The 19,850-nt window shown below is 47.9% G+C and overlaps 1 protein-coding gene across 2 annotated transcripts in view; it reads left to right on the top strand.

Annotated features, from left to right (window-relative positions):
* Nucleotides 1-18,834, top strand: part of Atp7b (ATPase copper transporting beta) — a 76,725-nt gene extending 57,891 nt beyond the window's left edge. Inside the window, exons 11-22 of one of the 2 annotated variants that reach the window (XM_027928949.3) lie at nucleotides 3,374-3,501; nucleotides 3,611-3,765; nucleotides 3,952-4,086; nucleotides 7,258-7,452; nucleotides 9,340-9,522; nucleotides 10,679-10,847; nucleotides 12,170-12,313; nucleotides 13,667-13,809; nucleotides 15,041-15,244; nucleotides 15,324-15,441; nucleotides 16,000-16,102; nucleotides 16,621-18,834. In XM_027928949.3, coding sequence (XP_027784750.3) covers nucleotides 3,374-3,501; nucleotides 3,611-3,765; nucleotides 3,952-4,086; nucleotides 7,258-7,452; nucleotides 9,340-9,522; nucleotides 10,679-10,847; nucleotides 12,170-12,313; nucleotides 13,667-13,809; nucleotides 15,041-15,244; nucleotides 15,324-15,441; nucleotides 16,000-16,102; nucleotides 16,621-16,894 — 1,951 coding nt within the window. In that variant the 3' untranslated portion in view covers nucleotides 16,895-18,834. Of the gene's footprint in view, nucleotides 1-3,373; nucleotides 3,502-3,610; nucleotides 3,766-3,951; nucleotides 4,087-7,257; nucleotides 7,453-9,339; nucleotides 9,523-10,678; nucleotides 10,848-12,169; nucleotides 12,314-13,666; nucleotides 13,810-15,040; nucleotides 15,245-15,323; nucleotides 15,442-15,999; nucleotides 16,103-16,620 lie in introns of those variants that run through there. The other variant, XM_071611521.1, reaches the window with a different exon arrangement.
* The last annotated feature ends 1,016 nt before the right edge of the window (nucleotides 18,835-19,850 follow it).

Genomic DNA, 19,850 nt, shown 5'->3' with positions numbered 1-19,850 from the left:
GCCCCATCCCTTGAGGAATAAAAGCAAACCTTATGATGAAGGGACTGTTATTACTCTTATTTTATAGATGAGAAACTGAGGTTCATAGAGGCTACACAGCTGGCCCAGGATTACATAGGAATTAAGTGGTAAAGATTAGGATATAATCTAGGCTGTTCATAACATTTCCACATTTCAACTCTTAGAGCACTTAATAATATGGAAATGTTTACAAATTAAGGTATTTATTTATTTAGGTACCAGGGATTGAACCCAGGGGCGCTTAACCACCGAGCCACATCCCTAGCTCGTTTTTTATATTTTATTTGGAGACAAGGTCTTGCTAAGTTGCTTTGGGCTTCACTGAGTTGCTGAGGCCAGCTTTGAACTCACGTTCCTCCTGCCTTAGCTTCCCAAGCTGCTGGGATTACAGGCGTGTGCCACCATGCCCAGCACAAATTAAGGCTTCTGTCTCCTTGGTTGGCCTCTTTTATATATTCTGGGCAGTGGTTGTTATAGGCCTTCTTCACATTGCTGGGGCCCCTCCCTTCCCTTTAGCCTGTGATCTCACTTCTGTTTGCTGAAGACACAGGCATTCCACAGACAGCCTGGCAGTTCCCTGCCTTTCACCCTGCAAACTGGCCTTCGCCATGGCACCCCGTCTCAGTGGACAGAGAGGGGACTCTCCTTCAGTCTTAGCTTAGGAGCTTCTTCCTGCCACTTTTCTTTGTGGTCTCTGGTATCTCCATCTTTGCTGATTCTTTCTATCTGGGGTGACTCACTCCAGAGTCTTCCTTGTTAAGACAGACAAGCTCTGTATCCCTCTCCCCACTATGCACTTCCCACACATCCTCCTATTGCCAAGGCCAGTGGCCATAGCTGTGCCTGTGATGACTGACCACTGGGGACTCAGACAGGGCCTCTGCTGCTTGACAGGCTTTTTGGGCTGGTGCAGAGCAGCCCTTGGTGAGCCTTTGGGGTGGAAGAGCTGATGAGAGAGACATCGCGGGGTGCAGGCTGACTGAAGCCCAGCAGTGCCAGTTTTGTTCTGGATACTGGCTTTTGGGGAAATGGGGGGGTGGGGTTGCTTGGGATCAAACCTCAGGCCTTGCACACCCTAAGCTTACACTCAACCATGCCCCCAGCCCCGGATGCTGGCTTTTAATTATGCATCATAATTATAATAATAACAGCTGAGATTTCGTTCCATACTATATACCAGATATGCTGTTCAGCACTAATTATCTAATTAACACAAATTAATCCCCGTGACCCTCCTGTGAGGCAGGTACAGTCATTATCCCTATTTTCACAAGGGAGAATCTAAAGTTCAGCGAAGTGAAGTAAGTTGCCCAGAGTCCACCGGCAGGCACATGGCAGAGCTGGGATCAGGCCCCCGGAGGCACAGAGCTACCTTACTGGCTACCACGCCACCCTGTCCCCCAGTTGAGGGGATTCTGTGGGATAAGCATTTGGTACTGCTGGGCTCCCACACTCTTGGCCACCTTGGTGGCTCTACGGTCTCACACACTTTGATGTCTTTCTTTTCTCTTATAAATTAATGGCGTGAGAGTTTCTGAGGAGTAAAGTGTTCGGTGTGTGAACAAAGCCGGCCACAGCTCCATTTCTTGGCACTCACCTTGCCACCACCCAGCCTCTAGCCTCTTCTTGCAGTCTGAAGTGCTGCTGACGGCCTGGCCCCCACTGTAGCAGCTCCAATGATCTGAACATCTTTGCCAGGAGGTGCGAGCCAGCTGAGAGGCCTAAGGAGCATGGGCTATACTTGCCATAACTCAGTTCTTTTCTAAAGATGGTGATCCTGTGGGCCTGACTACTGCCATCACACTGGGGTGGTACCAGTTTTTAAGCTGGGAGTCAGAAGATCAGAGTTCATTCTGACTTTGCCCAGAATGGGCTACGTGCTCTGGTCACATTCATTAACACTGCTATTGCGCAGTTCTGGGGAGGCCATGCCCATCCGCCCTCCTCACAGGTTGCTGCAGGCCCATGGTTGCACCCTAGTCTCCTCCCTCTGTCACTTGGATTGCAACAGTCCAGGCCTCTCCTGAGGAGCTGACCATGCTGTAATGTGACGCATGGTGGGTGCCAGGTATTGCATCCCCTCTGCCTCCTGCAGGGGCCTCCCACCTCTGGGTCCCTGCTTAGAAGAATGGTTCCTTGGTGCCTCCTGAAGACTACTGGAGTTTCTTTTTGGTTGGCTCCTTTCAACAAGGCTTGGGCCTCTCCTTCCCTCCATCCCTGTGGCAGCTATACCTGCCCTTCCTCTCTACCCCAGATCTGTGTGATGGGGCATTTACACGTATGACTCTCTGGACCTTCCCTTGCTGCCCTGCTGCTGCTTGGTCTCCTTTCTGGACCTTCTTCACTGTCCTTGACATCTTAACTGCGTTACAGATGTCACTGGGAAAGATCACCTCCCCAAACCCCAGCTGTGTGGACCCCAGGACCCAGCTGCTGGGTGGAACTTTCCCCTGCACAGCTCACAAGGGCTCAAGCCCAGCCTACCATCCTTCCCTCCCCTCCAGATGCTTCCTTTTCTCTGGGGCCACCACACAGTCCCAGGGCAGAGTCTGGCTGCCTCTGTGGCCCCTTTCCTTCCTTCATCTGCACATCTGGCCTCTTGGTTCTTGCTCCTCCATCTTCAGGGCTATCAATCCCTGACCCCGCCATGGCCAGCACACTTGTCCAGGCAACCACGGACTCTCCCCCAAAGTGCTGCAGCAGTCCCCTCATTAGCCACCTGCTTCTAGCTTTGCCTTCTTCAAAATATTTTTCCACATTCAAACCAGTGAGCTTTCTGAAGGCACAAGTCTGGTTGTATCGCTCCATGGTGGGAAGTCTTTTAGTGATTCCCCATGTCTTAGGGTGAAATCTGTGTTGCTCAGTGTGACAGCGACACCTGCTGCTCTTGAGTGCAGCCCCATCTGCTGCTCAGTATGAAGCAAGTGTAGTCATCCCTGGCTCCCTGTGGGGAACTGGTTCCAGGATCCCCTCAGATGCCAAAATCTGCCCATGTTCAAGCCCCTTCCTAAGTCAGTGGAGTTATATTTGCATATTATGTGTTCTCTTTTATACTTTAAGTCCTCTCTAGACTATTCATGATCCTAATTCAGAGCGTAAATACTACGTAAATAATTGTTATACTGTATTGTTTGGGGAATAATGACAAGAAAAAAGTCTGTACATGTTCACAAAGTTTTATTTCCCCTGAATATTTTTGATGAGAAGTTGGTTGAATCTATGGGTACAGAACCCTGAGATGCAGAGGGCCAGCTGTATAAACTGACTGGTCCAGTAGTTGGTCTCGCATCTGACCTGGTGACAGACCAAGAATGTGTGTGACTGTGTGTGACCTGAGTGGCATCTGTTGCAGAGAGGAGCAAGTGCCCATGGAGCTGGTGCAGCGGGGTGATATCATCAAGGTTGTCCCCGGGGGAAAATTCCCAGTGGATGGGAAGGTCCTGGAAGGCAATACCATGGCTGACGAGTCCCTTATCACAGGTTAGGTGGCATGTTTCACGTTCCCTCGGGCGGGCGTCACAGTGTTTGCCAGCCACATGATGTGGAATGGGGCTGAGGGAGTGATGGTTATTTCTTCTCCCACCTCTAGGAGAAGCCATGCCTGTCACTAAGAAACCTGGGAGCATTGTGATCGCCGGGTCTATCAATGCACATGGCTCTGTGCTCATTAAAGCCACCCATGTGGGCAACGACACCACCTTAGCTCAAATTGTAAAATTGGTGGAAGAGGCTCAGATGTCAAAGGTAATGAAGAAACTTAAAACATGGCATAACGTTAGCTCGAGAGGCCCATAGAATCAGTAAATTGAGTGGTGACTCATGAGTAAACACAGGCCAAGAGGAGCTGGGGGTCTTAGTCCTTACCGTGCTCATGGTGTCTTGTGCCTTCCTAGGCTGCAGTTTCCCATGGTCTCCATGTTCTTTTCACAGGCTCCCATTCAGCAACTGGCTGACCGATTTAGTGGATATTTTGTCCCATTTATCATCATCATTTCAACCTTGACGTTGGTGGTATGGATTATAATCGGTTTTATCGATTTTGGTGTTGTTCAGAAATACTTTCCTGTAAGTTGAATGCTTTGGGCAGTATGGGTTGTTGCGTTTCAAACAATCACTGCCATTATTCCTAATCTTTCATGTCTTAGATTCACTGGGCTTTAATCATTTACTTATTTGCTTCCTTCACTTATTGACAGCAAAATCTAAATCAGGGTAGGAAAAAGTCAGCCACTGTACTGCTGTAGGTTTTTATTTCAGAGGCTGTTTGCTTTCCACTCACAGATAGCTCTCGGTTATGCTGCTTAAAGCATTACAGTATGCAGAATTGTTCAATTCTTAGTTTTGAGGTATTAAGTCTTACGATAGGTCACTTTGTAATTTAGATGGCATGATAATAGCATTGAATAGATTTCAAGAAAAATACATTTTTTTGCCATCTACATCCATGGATACCATCTTCAGTCTCCCACTTTTTCAAGCGATGATATTTTCCTGTATTATTGAAAGGTTTTATATACCAACATGAGCAGAGCTTTTTAACAACAAATATTTATTTAACTTTGTATGTGAGGCAATAGAGTAAGCATTTTTAATTTTAAAAATGTGGGTGAAAAAGGCTGCCTTAGGAAATATTGTTTTATTGAACTTAAAAAAAGCAATGTGAAAAATGCTATCCATTCCTCAAAACCCTTATCTGCTTGAGAAACTAAACTACGTATATCAGTGATTTTTCAGGGACATCTGGTAGTATCTGGACACATTTTTTGTTTTTGTGAATGAGGTAGATGTCACTTGGAGGTGGATGCTACTTACATCTGTGCACAAACCCAGAATGCTACTCACTATTGTGTAAGACTGAGGACAGGCCCCTGCTACAAAGATATATATATATATATCTCGTGACCCATAGAGCAGTATTGGCTAACTGCCCAGTAGGTGGAACAATGCTTTACCTTATCTCATACCTAACCAATCCAAAGCTTATTTTACCTTAGAGATGAAGAGTAAGAAGCTAAAAATATGGAATACATTTTTTTGTCTTTTTAAAACTTTCTGCCCATAATTGAAGGTATATCAGATATTCTTAGGGTACATGTCATTTACTAAAATGTCATTTTTCCCCTCAAATTCCCTATCTTAAATTTGAAAAAGTCCAAGTTAAACACTTTCTGACATCTAAGGAGACCTCAGTGATTTTAAGAGTAATCTGTGGATGTATTTCTAGAATTTGGCAGTGGCTGCTTACATACCTGATTGCCAAAAACTTCTGCTTTTGCTGGGGGGGAAATAGCTCATTGGCATGTGGCCGTGGGAAGACTCAGTCTTAAACAAGTTGGAATATGTGGCTTTCTGCTGTTCCATGCTTTTCTGTCTTACTTTGGCTTTTTTGTTGTTGTTTTTTTTTTATCTGCAAAATCAGGGAGGATGCTGGCAAATGAGGTACTGCATGTTCCTTTAAAATTCTCTCATCACTCTGCCGCACAAACATCACTGTAGGGAAGGGATCATGCAAATCCCCAGAAGTCTATCCATGTCACCAGAATGCCAAGTGTTACTTTGACAAGAATTACTGGGTTTACAAAAAAAAAAAAAAAAATCACATCATGTGTCATGTATACTAGTGCATGCTAGTAATTCCAGCAACTTGGGAGGCTGAGGCAGGAGGCAAGTTCAAGGCCAGACTGGGAAATCTAGCAAGACCCCCAGCAACTTAGACCCTGTCTCAAAATACAAAATAGAACGGGCTGGGGATGTAGCTCAGTGGTTAAACACCCCTGGATTCAATCCCCAGTACAGAAAGAAACAAAGAAAGAAAGAAAGAAAGAAAGAGAAATTGCATCATCTTTCTCTCTTTAAAAATCACATCATAACTTAGTGCGAATCTCTACCTAAATACAACCATTGCTATAAAAATTAAATGCCCCTCATAATTACCTTATTTTAGAATCCTATCTTTTAAAATCAAAGAATAAAGTATAGATGGAAGGTAAAGAGATTGTGGTTTGTATCCTTGATGCAGAAAATGTGTTTTTCACTGTAATTAAGTGAATGTATTATCTCTTTGTTATACTGCATAGCTACCAGGCATTTTGAAAAAATAAATCAAGATAATTCAAGATCTCAGGGTATAAACGATAATGGCAGTTTGTATCAACACATCTGCAAAATAGACCCATATTTATTTGTTTGGGGTTTACAAAGAAACCACTAGATGAGACATCCCCAATCGCATTTAAAGTCAAGAAATCCCATTTGGCTCCACATTCCATACCTCTAGGTGACTGTTTTTTGCCCTTGGGTGAACATTTTTCCAGTATTATCGAAAAAGGCTATGCCCACTATAGGCAGGAATTTTTCCATGAATAAAACTGCAGCACTTATCTTTTTGTACTTGCTTTTAAAATTCTGCTGTTACTGGTATCTTTCCATGTCAGTAGATGTAGGTATTTATCATCATTCCAACAATTGCCTGGTACCCCATTATGCCCACAATCTAATCAGCTAATCTCCTATTCATTGTTTCCAGGCTTTTTTTTTTTTTTTTTTGCCATTACAAAAACAAAACCAGGCACAGTGATAAATATACTTGTAACTTTTCCCATTTGTATGATTATCCTCTTAGAATCAATTCTTTGGAGACCAATCATTTTTAAAGTTTTCATAATAATAATGATAAAAATTATAACGATGTAAGAGTCATAACTTCTTACATGCCTCTCCTATGCCCATTATTGTATTATGTGTATGTATGCATTGTGTTTATATGTACACTGCCTTATTCAGTCCTTAAAACAACCTGTGAGCTGAATAGGATCTTCTCCAATGTGAGTGGAAACTGAGGAAGCAGAGAGGCAAAGTTAGCATTACCAGGTCCACCCCCACAGCCCCCAATGCCCTCCATCACCTGAATGTGTCCTAACCTGCTAGTCCCATCTCATACTCCTGGGATGTGAGGTCCTGCCATCCCCACGTGAGCTATGTGGTCTGTATCCCAAGTCTGCACTCTGTCCCCATCATGGAATCTTCTGTGACTCTCTGCTGCTGTACTGCCTCTCCAAGGAAGCCTCTGGAATCGAGTCAGGAGCTGGGATGTGGAGCAGTGAGAACTCTCACTGAGCAGCACAGAATGTGTTTGTTTCCTAAACCAGCTCCGCCACCCCACTGAGACACTCGTATGTGACGAGAATCCCAGGAGATTCCTCGCTGGCTCTCAGCTACTGTCTCTTTCCTCTTCAGAACCCCAACAAGCACATCTCCCAGACGGAGGTGATCATCCGGTTTGCCTTCCAGACGTCCATCACCGTGCTGTGCATTGCCTGCCCCTGCTCCCTGGGACTGGCCACGCCCACGGCGGTCATGGTGGGCACCGGGGTGGCCGCACAGCACGGCATCCTCATCAAGGGAGGCAAGCCTCTGGAGATGGCGCACAAGGTAGGTCCTCGCCAGCCTCTCCCCTCGGCTGCCTTTTTTTTTTTTAATCCTAATGAAAATGGTGTCTGTTTACTATTTTATATAAGAGAAAAAACTGAGAGCAACCTGAGGGCCACAATGCCAATTAAATAGGGTAGGAAGCCACACTGGCAGGTGCAACAGCATTGAGGCAGCGGCAGCTGACAAGATCAAATGCTTTCATGTCCTGAGTTTCATTGATTTCATGTCCTCAGCAGCTCTTGGTGGTAGGTACTTATTCCCATTTTACAGATGAGAAAACTGCAGCAGGAGGAGGTTAGGCAACTTGTCTCTGCAGCTATCAAGTGACAGAGCCAGGATTATATGCAAATCATCATGCTACAGAAGAAAATTACTGGCTCATATCATGGGATTAGTGGAAGAGACCTGTGACATGGGGTTGGAACAGTGAGCAACAGTGTGAACAAAGAGTCTTCTTGTGTCCCACATGCCAGGCCCTGACCTTTCACGCTTTCATTTATTTATCTGGTGTTTGCTGAGCATTTTTACAGTGTAGGGGCCTATGCTGGGTTCTGGGGATGGTCATGGTTCCCAGCTTCCAGGAGCTTGCAGTGTAGTGGGGAAGACAGATGCCAAATAAGCAGATAACAAATGCTGAGTATCACGCAACTGCCAGTGCCTTGGGGACACTCAGGGATAAGGCATGGTGAAGGTGGCTGGCAAAGGTACATCTGAGACCTGATAGTTGAGCAAGAGTCAACAGAGGGCGGGGAGAATATTCCAGCAGTGAGCACAGCTGGTGGAAAGGTCCTGGGGAAGCCGGGCTCCTTAAGATCAGGGACTGAACTTTTCCTCACCATTGTATCCCCGGCATCTAGCCCGGAACCTGGCATATTGAAAGCCTTCAGAGGTTAATTGCTGAATAAATAAGTAATCAGCTAAAAGAAAGTCAGAGAAAGAAAGAATATGAATGTGCGTGTATGGATGAGGCTGTCAAGGGAGAGACTAGATCAGAGAGGCCTGGAAGATTTGAATTCTGAACTTTAGGGGTAGGACGCACCTCTGTGGGCAACTAGGTTACACGTTGGAAAGGATGTTCTGCCTGAAGAGCACTGGACGGACTGAGAGGCAGAGATCTTTGGAGATCAGCTGCTAGTGTTGAAGGAAGAGCTGTCTCTCAGCAGTGGAATTCAAATGCAGAGTGTTGCCTGCTGGCCAGGGAAGGCTGTGTCTTGGGGCACTGTCTGAGCAGAGCAACATGCTACCTTGAATAGGGTGTGGGGAAGCATCAGTCCAGTGTCTGATCTCTGAGAAATGAGGGCTCAGGCTCTTGCCATGGAAGGGTGCCCCAGAGTGACTGTTGCAGACTAAACCCGGACACATGGGGACTGGGACAAAGCTACCATTGACCTCATGAGATGGGTTTATGGCTGGCTCTATAGTTACCAGTTATTTTAGCCACATATCTATCTCTTCCTGTCTGGAACTCAGAGCCTGAGGACTTTATTCTATGTAGGCTCTTGCACTTTGGTGGCAGAAGAAAACAGTGGCTGGGCTGGACAGATAATAGGGGACAGAGGACTCTCTGAGGCTAGACTCCCGAGGTGACACAAGAAAAAGTTCTGGAGACTGTGCCATACCATCTCTTGCATGGCCAGGGAGTGTCCAGCTTTATCTGGTCACGGCTCAGCCACAGTGGGGATGTTCTGACCGGGCAGGTGGAAATCAGTTTGTTTGCAGTTGTTGAGCTCAGGGGTTGCCCACAGACCGTCAGGTTAAGAAGTTACCTGCCTAGGGAAAGTGGATAAAGCTCTATCTGGAGACAGTATGGACCGTAAAAGCCCCTCCTATCCACCTTGCGTCACTGAGATGTGTTTTTTTGTTTGTTTGTTTGTTTGTTTTTGGCAGATCAAGACCGTGATGTTTGACAAAACTGGTACCATTACCTATGGGGTCCCCAGAGTCATGCGGTTTCTGCTGCTCACAGACGTGGCTACACTTCCCCTTAGGAAGGTTCTGGCTGTGGTGGGCACTGCAGAGGCCAGCAGCGAGCACCCCTTGGGTGTGGCAGTCACCAAATACTGTAAAGAGGTATGTAGAGCCCAGCCTGGCTGCAGCCCTCCTCCAGGTCCCATCCTCCTCCTTAACCACAAGCCGCCCTCCCTGCTGCCCTGGAAGAGGCCTTTGCCTGGGGTAGATGGGCTCACGGTCAGCCCCTCACAGCCTCAGATCACCACAGAAGCAGTTCTACGTCACAGTGGTCAGCTGAGCATCTATTTGGCACTGAGCTCAGAACAAAACCCATGAGGAAGTGCCCTCTGCCCACCAAGAGCCCGAATCTGGGGTGGGAGAGGATGGTAGGCTGGCCTAGAACGCTGGCCTCCATGAGGCTTGGTGAGGGGACATGCAGCACAGTAGGATGTTGCAGGGAGGGCAGGAGCAGAGGGGCCAGCAGAGGGGAGCCACAGCCCTGAGGATTCTTGACACACTTCACAGAGAGGCATTGCACTCCTCCTCTCCTCAGGGAAAGTCCTGTTTTGTTTTCTGTTTTCAGTTGAACACGGAAGTAGTAGAATGTGCCAAATGTTGTGTTGACAGTTTTTAAATGGCCTGAGCCAATACTGTTATCAGAAACATAGACATGTGGTACAGATGGCTTCAGAAAAGGCTGCCCGCTCTTCCTGGACAGAACATCTTCTGGAAGCTTCTGTTATGCTCTGTCTTTTGTAGGGGTCAGCACACCGCCATTTGCCTCCACCCTCTGCGGCCGGGGGAGGACGTCACCCTCAGCTGTCCTTCACCTACTGGTCTGCTCATTCCTCCCCTGCCAGCTCACGATCTCCTCTCCAGGGTCCAGCCATGGGAGCTTCTCTCTCGATAGCCTCACAATAGCTTTGCTCCCCACTCTTACTTACTGCATTGTTCTCATTAAGTTATTTGCAACATACAAGAACTTTTCTTTACTTGGAGGTGTCGATGCTAGTTGCCTTCCCTTCTTCTGGTCTGCAGACTATGCACCGTGGTGAGGCATCTGCCCAGGCAGGGGTTAGGCTGTTTAACGTGGTTCAGTTCAGTAACTGTGTTAAGCTGTCAGATGAGAGAAAAGTGATTGCTGAGCTAAGAGTCAGTTTCCTGACCTTTGCTTTCAATTCTACTTCCCATCCCTCCTACCTTACTCTGCCTTCTCCCTCGCCTCTGTCCTGCCCTCCCTGTGTTCTGGTCCCCCACTCCCACACTACCTTCACAGGAACTTGGAACAGAGTCCTTGGGATACTGCATGGACTTCCAGGCGGTGCCAGGCTGTGGAATCGGCTGCAAAGTCAGCAATGTGGAGGGCATCCTGGCCCACAGTGAGCACCCCCAGAGCCAGTGGGCCGGACACCCAAAGGAGGTTGGCAGCATTCCTATGGGAAAAGGTATCCTGGCCTTTGTCTCTTCTGCTGGATCTGTCCATAGCTGGTCCTACTAGGTCAAAGTGGAGGTGGGTCAAACCACAGGGATCCCTGTGACCAGCCTGCCTGCCAGGATTTCCCTGTCATGGAGACAGGTGGCTTATAGCTGGGTACCCCGTACCTGAAGGCCTGCAACCAATCTCTCTCTCTCTCTCTCTCTCTCTCTCTCTCTCTCTCTCTCTCTCTCTCTCAATATTTTTTTTAGTTGTTGATGGACCTTTATTTTATTTATTTTATTTTTATGTGGTGCTGAGAATCGAACCCAGTACCTCCCACATGCAAGGCAAGTGCTCTACTAGTGAGCCACAAACCCAGCCCTGCAATCTCTCTCTTGCATGCTTTGTTGCATCTAAATTTTGATGCATGTGGTAGGCTAAAATAGTATTGACTTAGATTCATAGAGGATTGCTTTGCTGATCTAGTATTTTGAGTCTCCTCTTTCTTAGTCCAGATGGATCTTGCTTCTCAGATGAGACCTACTTTTGTTCTTCCTGTTTCCTTCCCATATAGGTGAACTGTGATGGGTTATGTAGTATTTACAGAGCTGATTGAAAGTCAGGGAAGTGATAGAAATGATCTGTCCAAGCCAAGAATGGATGCTGCTAGAGTGGCTGCTGGCTGTCCCTGTCTCAGGACAACTTGCCAACTGGCACCTTAAGAGTATAGATAACACCCAAACCCCCAAAATCCATGTCTTGTTCTTTTTCCTACATGTGTTGACAGTGTAATCTTGGTTAGATGTTAGAAGCCACCTGCCACCTTCTAGCAACATAAGCCCTGGGGTGACCTTTTCATTAAAGCATCAAGAGAGAGGCAGAGCAATGGCACCTTACTTAGCACACACTGTTAGATGTGACAGTGAAAGAACTGCTTGGCTGTGGCATAGTTTTTAAACAATCATGGAAACACTTAGCTGATGATTTGTTGATTCCCTGTGGATCATCCAAACCAAACAGTAATGAATGTGGTCAGCACGTGCCTTGTTCTGGAAAATACCCAATTGCCTCTCATCTCTGCAGAAAAATAATCAACAGATGCCTCTAAAGGTAGCTGAGGACATTCCATGAGGTTCACCTTCACAGCGTTTCCACACATACAGCTCCTTCTGCCAATGCGCCGTGGTAATGCATCCCCCATGGCCTACACACTAGGTGTACTCTTCCTCTGGTCCTTTACAGATGGTGGGACACCTACCAAGTTGGTTTTTAGGATGGTTCAACAGCTGTTCTGCTGTTCTAGCTCATGGTGAAGCTAAACTGAAGGAATAACCAGTCTCTCTTGCACAGATGCAGCTCCCCAGACCTTCTCGGTGCTGATCGGAAACCGCGAATGGATGAGGCGCAATGGCTTAACCATCTCCAGCGACGTTAGTGATGCTATGACAGATCATGAAATGAAGGGACAGACTGCCATCCTGGTGGCCATTGACGGTATCGCTTTCCCAGAGCCTTCCTTCCACTCCCTCGAGAATGCAGTCCAGGCAAAACGAGGCCTCCCCCTTCCAACCTTCCTTTCTTTTCTTTCTTTTTTTCTTTTTGTCTCCCTCTTTCCCTTTCTCTTCTTATCTTTCTCTTTCTTTTTTTTTTCTTGTTTTCCTCTCTCTTCCCTGTTTTCTTTTTCTTTCTTTCTTTTAAATAAGTATTTCCCCCCTGTTTTCAGTTGTGTTTTCCAGAACGTTGTCTTGCCTTCTTCCTTTCTAGTCCTGTAGCCCTTTCTCTCTCACCTTCTCCACCTTGACTTGGAGCCAGCTCTCCTCTTGCATCTTCCTTCTTGCTCATGAATTTTAAACTATTCGCCATCATCTTTGCTTCTGTCCAAGTTGGCAGTGCAGAGTCACCCCTCTGTCCCATCATTGCGGACAGCACAGAAATCCACTGCCCCAAAGGTCTGCATCCTGCAGATGCTTTAAATGCTCCGTGCACTACAGCTCTCCACACCTGTTGATGTGCACAGAGCTTCTGGTGGCTCCGTGTGCCATAGCACTCAGATTATACCCTGGGCCACATGCTTTGAGGAGATCAGAACCTACACTTTGTTCGTTTATTTTCTGCGAATAATAGTAAAACTGCATGCAAATAAATAACTTAGGATACTACATTCTGAAAACTCCAGCCAAATATGTCTTTCTCTCTCATCCTCTTTTTCCCTCATAAACCCTCAGTCCCCTCAGCTCCTCAAGCCAGAATGGACACAAGTAAGGAGCCAGCTCTGCCATACACTCTGTTCCCATTCTCACTCTGTACCCATTCTCTTCTCAGCCCAGAACTCTCCTGCTTCTTCTGTGTCTAAAGATTCACCCTCCCAACCAAAAAAAAAAAAAAAAAATTCTGAGAAATGATTTCTGTAGGAAAAAACAAAAAGGAAGGACTGATCTACTAGTTTGGATATCTATCACTTTAAGGAACAATTGTGACATTTGCTATATTTCTTTTATTTTAATTGCAAACATGTTTTGAGTTCTTCTAATGGGACAGGTACTTTGTAAAGCAATAATTCATGTACCTTGTGGAAAATTCAGAGAGCTGTAAAGAAACAAATGAAATCACTGATAGTCCTGCCCCTCAGGGAGCCATCATGAACATCTTGATATCCCTTCCGGACTTTAATTGTACATGATTTAAAACAAAAAGAAAACAGAAGCCAATTCATATTATGTACACAGTCTGGAGTTTTGTTTATTGTGTGTAGTATTATATGATGAGACCCATAGCCCGTCCTGATGTCCTGCTTGCGTGAGGGCCATCAAGTCCCCCCCTGTGGCTGATCACGGTGGTCTGCTCCAGGTGTGCTCTGTGGGATGATCGCCATCGCTGATGCTGTCAAGCCAGAGGCTGCCCTGGCTGTGCACACACTGAAAAGCATGGGTATAGATGTGGTTCTGATCACAGGGGACAACCGGAAGACAGCCAGAGCCATTGCCACCCAGGTACGGCTGGAGGCCAGAGACATCTTTCCCTTTAAAACTGTAAACTGTGTTAAGTTCACAGAAGCAGGGGAAAAAGTAAGCACCAGTACCTACGTTCTCAGTTTTGCTTCTGCTCTTTCCTGCTCTGTGCATCCCTGGAGAAGTGATCCCAATGTTCTCTAACCATTTCCCAAATAGTCATGATCTCAGGGGGTACAAAAGAAATGCTCTAACCTTTATGTTTGGGGCATGTTCTGTTGGCTCAGCTCATGAGTGTGTTCCCAGATGAATGACTTAGTCCTGGGCAGTGCTCCAGGGGCCCTTGATTCTGCATTGGGGCCATGAGGGCAACAACTGTTGGAAGACTGATCCCTACACAGCCTGACTCTAGGGTGAATGCCTGGAAATTGTACCCCCACTCTCCCCCACTCTCCTGACTTGTTTCTGATGGTGCGTGGCCTTCCTTACTAATGGTGGACTTGATGAGTATCTGCCCCCTTTTCCTGGTTAAAAACACTTACTTAGGAAGCACCATGAGGGTGATGGACAGGCACCGCGCCAGGCACTGGGGCTACAAAGAGAAACGAAAGGCTCATGGTCCTACAGGGAGGATGGACCCTGACACTGCGGCTGAGTGCTCAAGGATCCAGTAGAAGTGGGCAGGGACCCCATGAGAGAGTCACCAAGGAGCAACTTATCCCCGTCCTGACGGACTGGGGGTGGCTCCCCAGAGGAGGGGTTGCTTCTGTCAGATGAAGAACTGCAGGGGGTGGTGTTGAGAGGAAAACTGAACTTCTCAGGACAGAGCAGGCAGCCTGCCCAAAGGGACGCAGAGTGTCGCCGTGATCTGTAGCTGAACAGTAGCTGAATGGTTCATTCTTGAGGGTGGTATTGGCTACAGATCAGCAGGTAGAGGCCAGACCCAGGAGGACTGTGGAAGGCAGATTCCTGAGAGGTTAGACCGCATCCAAGGAAGTGGGTGGGATCAATGGGACTGAAGCAAGAGAGGAACATGACCAATGTTTGCTGCTCTGATAAATAGTTTGGAAAGTGTGCAGGCAGCCAAGCCCATGACGGGCAGACCAGTAGGGGCCTGAACCAGGGATAGGAGCAGAGGGTCTATTTGTCCTGTGACCTTGAGTCTTCAAAAGTTGTTTGATTGGCATGAATGACTGGACCTGGGGGCTGAGGGGAGGGGACCAGGGTGACTAGAGGCTTTGTTAACATTGGGTATCGATTTCCTTTCCTTTAGGTTGGTATCAACAAAGTTTTTGCAGAGGTGCTACCTTCTCACAAGGTGGCCAAGGTCCAGGAGCTGCAGAACGAAGGGAAGAAAGTTGCCATGGTGGGAGATGGGGTGAATGACTCCCCTGCCTTGGCTCAGGCCGACGTGGGCATAGCCATTGGGAGTGGCACGGATGTGGCCATCGAGGCAGCTGATGTCGTCCTCATCAGAGTAAGCTTGGCTGCGTCCAGGTTGCTGGGGTGGTGAGGTGGAGGGAGGGCCCAGTACTCAGCACCGTCCTCCCTTACAGAATGACTTGCTGGATGTGGTGGCCAGCATTCACCTCTCCAAGAGGACTGTCCGGCGGATCCGGGTCAATCTGGTGCTGGCGTTGATTTACAACATGGTTGGGATACCCATCGCAGCAGGTAGGTAGGCACGGTGTTCACCTTCCCTGTCAACTTCAGCCCCTCCAGCAGCCAGAAGGGTCCTCTGCCGGGCTTCTGCAGAGCTCAGTGAGTTGCCCCCCTTGCTGGCTGGCTGGCTGGATGCATGTAGAAAAGTTGGTATTGGCTACTGCCTTAGTGTCTCAAAAGACAAGTGAGAAAAACTGCCCAGAGGACCCCAAAGCTCCTTTTCTGGTCTTCTGTAAAGAGCTGGTCAAGATGCTCGGCTGGCTATTTACAGTGACCATGTTTTCTGAACCATCTATTAAGACCTATAGTCGAATAACAGCCTGCTTCTCCCCATTGCTGCGGTTCCCACTCCCCATATCAGGTGATGTCACTTCTGCATGGCTCTAGAAAGGGCAGGAGGAAGAGACCAGGTCCTCTCACATCCTACTGCCCAGTGTTCTACTGCCCACCTCAGAGGCCGGTGGGCACAGGGTCTTCGGAGCACCCCAAGGATGGTGCTGCACAGGGCGGCCGAGGGTGGGGTCCTGCCTCCCCCTGGCTGCGGAGTGAGTGCTGCCTTTTCCTCGGCAGGCGTCTTCATGCCCGTTGGCATTGTGCTGCAACCCTGGATGGGCTCGGCGGCCATGGCGGCCTCCTCAGTGTCTGTGGTGCTCTCTTCTCTGCAGCTCAAGTGGTGAGTCCTGGGCCAGGAGCACTTGCTGGAGAGTCTTAGGAGGCCCTTACCCCTGTGCGCTCACAGCAGGTTGGGGTGCTGGCATGCTTCCTGGGTGACAGTGGGCAGCCTGAGCAGGATTGGGTAGTGATTTGTCAGCACCATGAGCAAGTCATTTACCTCTCCCCAGTTGTCACGTACTCTTCTCCTCACAGGCTGTTTCTGTGGGTGTCACGCAGGCATGAAATCCCTGGTGGTGTTATTCATCCTTGTTAAAAAGGAGTTTATTTATTTATTCATGCATTTACTTAACTGAAGTTATTAGCAGTCTACCTGTTGGTATTTGCATAGGAAGTTTCTAAATCAATTGAACTTTTTTTGAACATAGGCCTTCAGTGTCCTTTTTCTTTTAAAACCCATGAGGTTTTGATACCATGTGTAATTGAAAGACTTGAATGAGAGCCTTCACCAGGCTTCAAAAAGAAAAGCAGAACTTATGTGCAGAGTGGTGCATATGCTCTTGGATTCTTACTTTCCAGCTACAGGAAACCCGACCTGGAGAGGTACGAGGCTCAGGCCCATGGCCGCATGAAGCCTCTGAGCGCGTCCCAGGTCAGCGTGCATGTCGGCATGGACGACCGGAGACGGGACTCCCCCAGGGCCACACCGTGGGACCAGGTCAGCTATGTCAGCCAGGTGTCTCTGTCCTCTCTGACGTCCGATAGGCTGTCTCGGCACAGCACTGCAGTGGACAATGGTGGGGACAAGTGGTCTCTGCTCCTCAATGACAGGGATGAGGAACAGTACATCTGAAGGCTCCAGGTGGGCAGATCCAGGGCTGGCCAGGGCCCAGTTCCCCGCAAGGAGATTCACATCTACTCTCTGCAGTTCACTGGAGCAGGTACAGTCCCAGCAGGCTGCAGCAGCTTGAAGCAAAACTCACCCACACCTTGAGGACTCCCATTTCCTGGATGTTCCCATCAGCTCTCCCTGCAGCCCGCGGCCTGGCCCAGGTGCAGCCTGGATTGGACTCCCTGCCTGGTCCTCCTGGCACAGGCAAAGCAGCCTGGACTCACCATGCTGGCATTGTGGGAACTTTGCTGGGACTCCAGAGAGGAGAGAAGTCAGTGTTCCTCGCATGCCTCTGCTGGGAGTATTCGGGGTGCCTGCTTGTGAAATGAGGAACAAAATCATCAGGACCAGAAAGCTAGCTGGACCTCTCCAGGGAATGCCAATAAAACTTGCAGCTGGCCTCTTGATGATGTCCAGGTGCCCGTGCGTCTGAGCCCATGGTTTACCTCCAATGTGCCTACTGTTTCCTGCTAGCACCATCTCTCCCTTTTTTGCCCTCATGTGTGCTTGGCATCCTTGACACTGGGGTTGTGCCTGTCCATCATCTGAGGCAGGACTGACGCCCACATCCAGCCAATCTGCTAGTCCACACCCCAGCCCAGGAGCTGGCCATATCCCTCATCATGCTCAGGAGAGCCGCTTCTTGCTAAGAGCCGCTTCTGCAGAGTCGTGCATGGTGCTACTGACCTGGAGTCCAGTTCAGCTTCCTGTGGGGCCCAGGTGCTGATGACCCAGGGTGTCCTGATGTCCCTGCCTCAGGTTCTGGTGCTTGAAACAGAGGCCCTGTGAGAGGCATATGTGTGCAGGAACCTCCCTGTCACTTCACAGGGTCTAGTAGAGCATTCAGGTCACTAGTGTCCCTGTGTTATGAGGCACCTGTCCCCCGATGAAAGGAGAGCGCAGTTTTCCAGGAGTCTTCTGCACACAGAGTGGGCGCTAGAGGGAGGGTAGCCTCAGCTCCCCAGGGGAAGGTCTGCTTTTACCTGTCAGTGGTACTTTGTGATAGTGTGACATCAGAGGGGCAGGGATGAGCCCAGGTGTAGGCTCTGAAGTCAGTGGTGATTGACAGGACACCTGGGAGGAGCCTGGCAGAATTAGACTATCCAAGGTGAAAGCCTGGTCTCATACAAAATAATCTGTTATTTATTGAGTATCACTTATGTACCAGGAGCAGTGGTGGTACATTTTGTAGGTTATCTCTAACCCCCTCAACAACAAAGTAGCAAGTTAGTTATTTTTTCACATTTTGCAGGCAAAGAAACAGGTTCAGAGAGGCTAAATATTTTGCCGAGGCTCACACAGCCAACATATACACAATGTCTTTGACTTTGAAGGCTTCTCTAATTCTCCTGCCACCTTAAATGTCAGTTTATTTGATAAGAACGAAGTAGAAAAAGGTCCTTGCTCCTGGAAAAGCAAATCTGCCAGGTTATGTATTATTTATATCAACTTCGAATGCAGTTGGTCACAAGTCATCCCACCTTCACTTTGGATGGTTATTTACAATTTTTGCATATAATGTAGTCTTGTTGGATTTTATCTCCTAAAATCCACGTTTGGGTTTTGTTGTGCTCTCACTGTTTGCAGTCTTTCTCCCCTTCTCTGCTAACCCCTTCCATGATCCCTCCCCATCTTATCCTCCTTTTATTCTTGCTTGGGGGATATTTCTTATTTTGAAACTAGGCTAATCATTTTCTAAAGAATCTAATTGTATTGAATTTTAAAACTGCTAGGACTGTAAGCATTGTTCATATTTAGACATGAAAATATTTATATAATTGTACAGAAAATAACCTTTTAGATGTTCAAAGTGTCAGGAACTTTTTTGGTCAGGTAACAGTGCCTACTTCAAAAACTTTACATGCCATATGGGAATAAAGTTTCATTTTGTTCATCCAAAACTCTTCCTGTGGCTGGCTGTGTGCGTGGGAAACCGGTTGGGCTGGGGTGATCGGGCTGGGGTGAGAACATCAGCCAGGCGCCGACTTGGCCTGCTACCTCATGATAGAGAAGGAAGGATTTTAATAGTTGGGGACATGAGGGTGGCCAATGCCCTGTTGATCTGCCCTCCCCTGCTCTAGTCTGAGCCCTCTCCTTCTGGCTGAAGGCCATTGGCCTCAGTGATGTGTGGGGAGAGCTCCAAGAGGCGGCCCCTGCTAGAGTCGCAGCCTCAGGGGGTGATGCAGCTCTGGTTGTTCCTTCATGTGGACTTCGCTGCTTTAGGACCGTTGCCAGCAAAAGGCCATTCCCAAGCACACTGTACTCAGGAGGGATTCATTTAGGTCCCTTGGTCCTGAAGGAGTAGGGTGGGGAGTGTTTAGAAAAATCTGGGCCAGGGGGTTCTGCTGAGAAAGCTCTGTGGTCATCTGGGGATGGCAGGTTGCCCAAAGGGAGTTAGGCCTATAGGGAGCTGATAATATGTCATGCAAACCAGGACTCTTAAAAGTATAAGGGTACACTATTAATAATTATGCAGGACAACTGTCCTAAACTAGGACATGTGGTCACTTTCCTTAGAAGGGAAGTGGACATTGTGAAATCACCATCAACATGATCAGTTTGTTTTAGAACTTCACCCTAACCATAGGTCCCAGTGATGTGACAATGACATAATCCTTAAACACAACTCTAAGCAGCTCCTCAGTGTCCCCCTCCCTAGGCCAATATTCCTCTGTTGAGTCCTTGGGGTGATTAGCTTGTGGTCCCGTGTACTGGTACACCAAGTGCCCTCTGGGACACCAACTTCATGCCATATGTGCTGGATGGCAGGTATGGAAGTTTCACATAGTATGTGTGTCCCGCTGTGGAAAGGGGACGTTGATCCCATCTTGGGAAGGGCTTCTTTAGCAGACAGACCCTTTCTAAAACGTGGGCAAACTTCCCTGATAAAATCCCTTGGGTGCCAGGATAAATCACA

This window comes from Marmota flaviventris, chromosome 4 (assembly GCF_047511675.1).
Source record: "Marmota flaviventris isolate mMarFla1 chromosome 4, mMarFla1.hap1, whole genome shotgun sequence".
Taxonomy (NCBI): Eukaryota; Metazoa; Chordata; class Mammalia; order Rodentia; family Sciuridae; genus Marmota; species Marmota flaviventris.
This window is presented reverse-complemented; position numbering and strand designations above follow the sequence as displayed.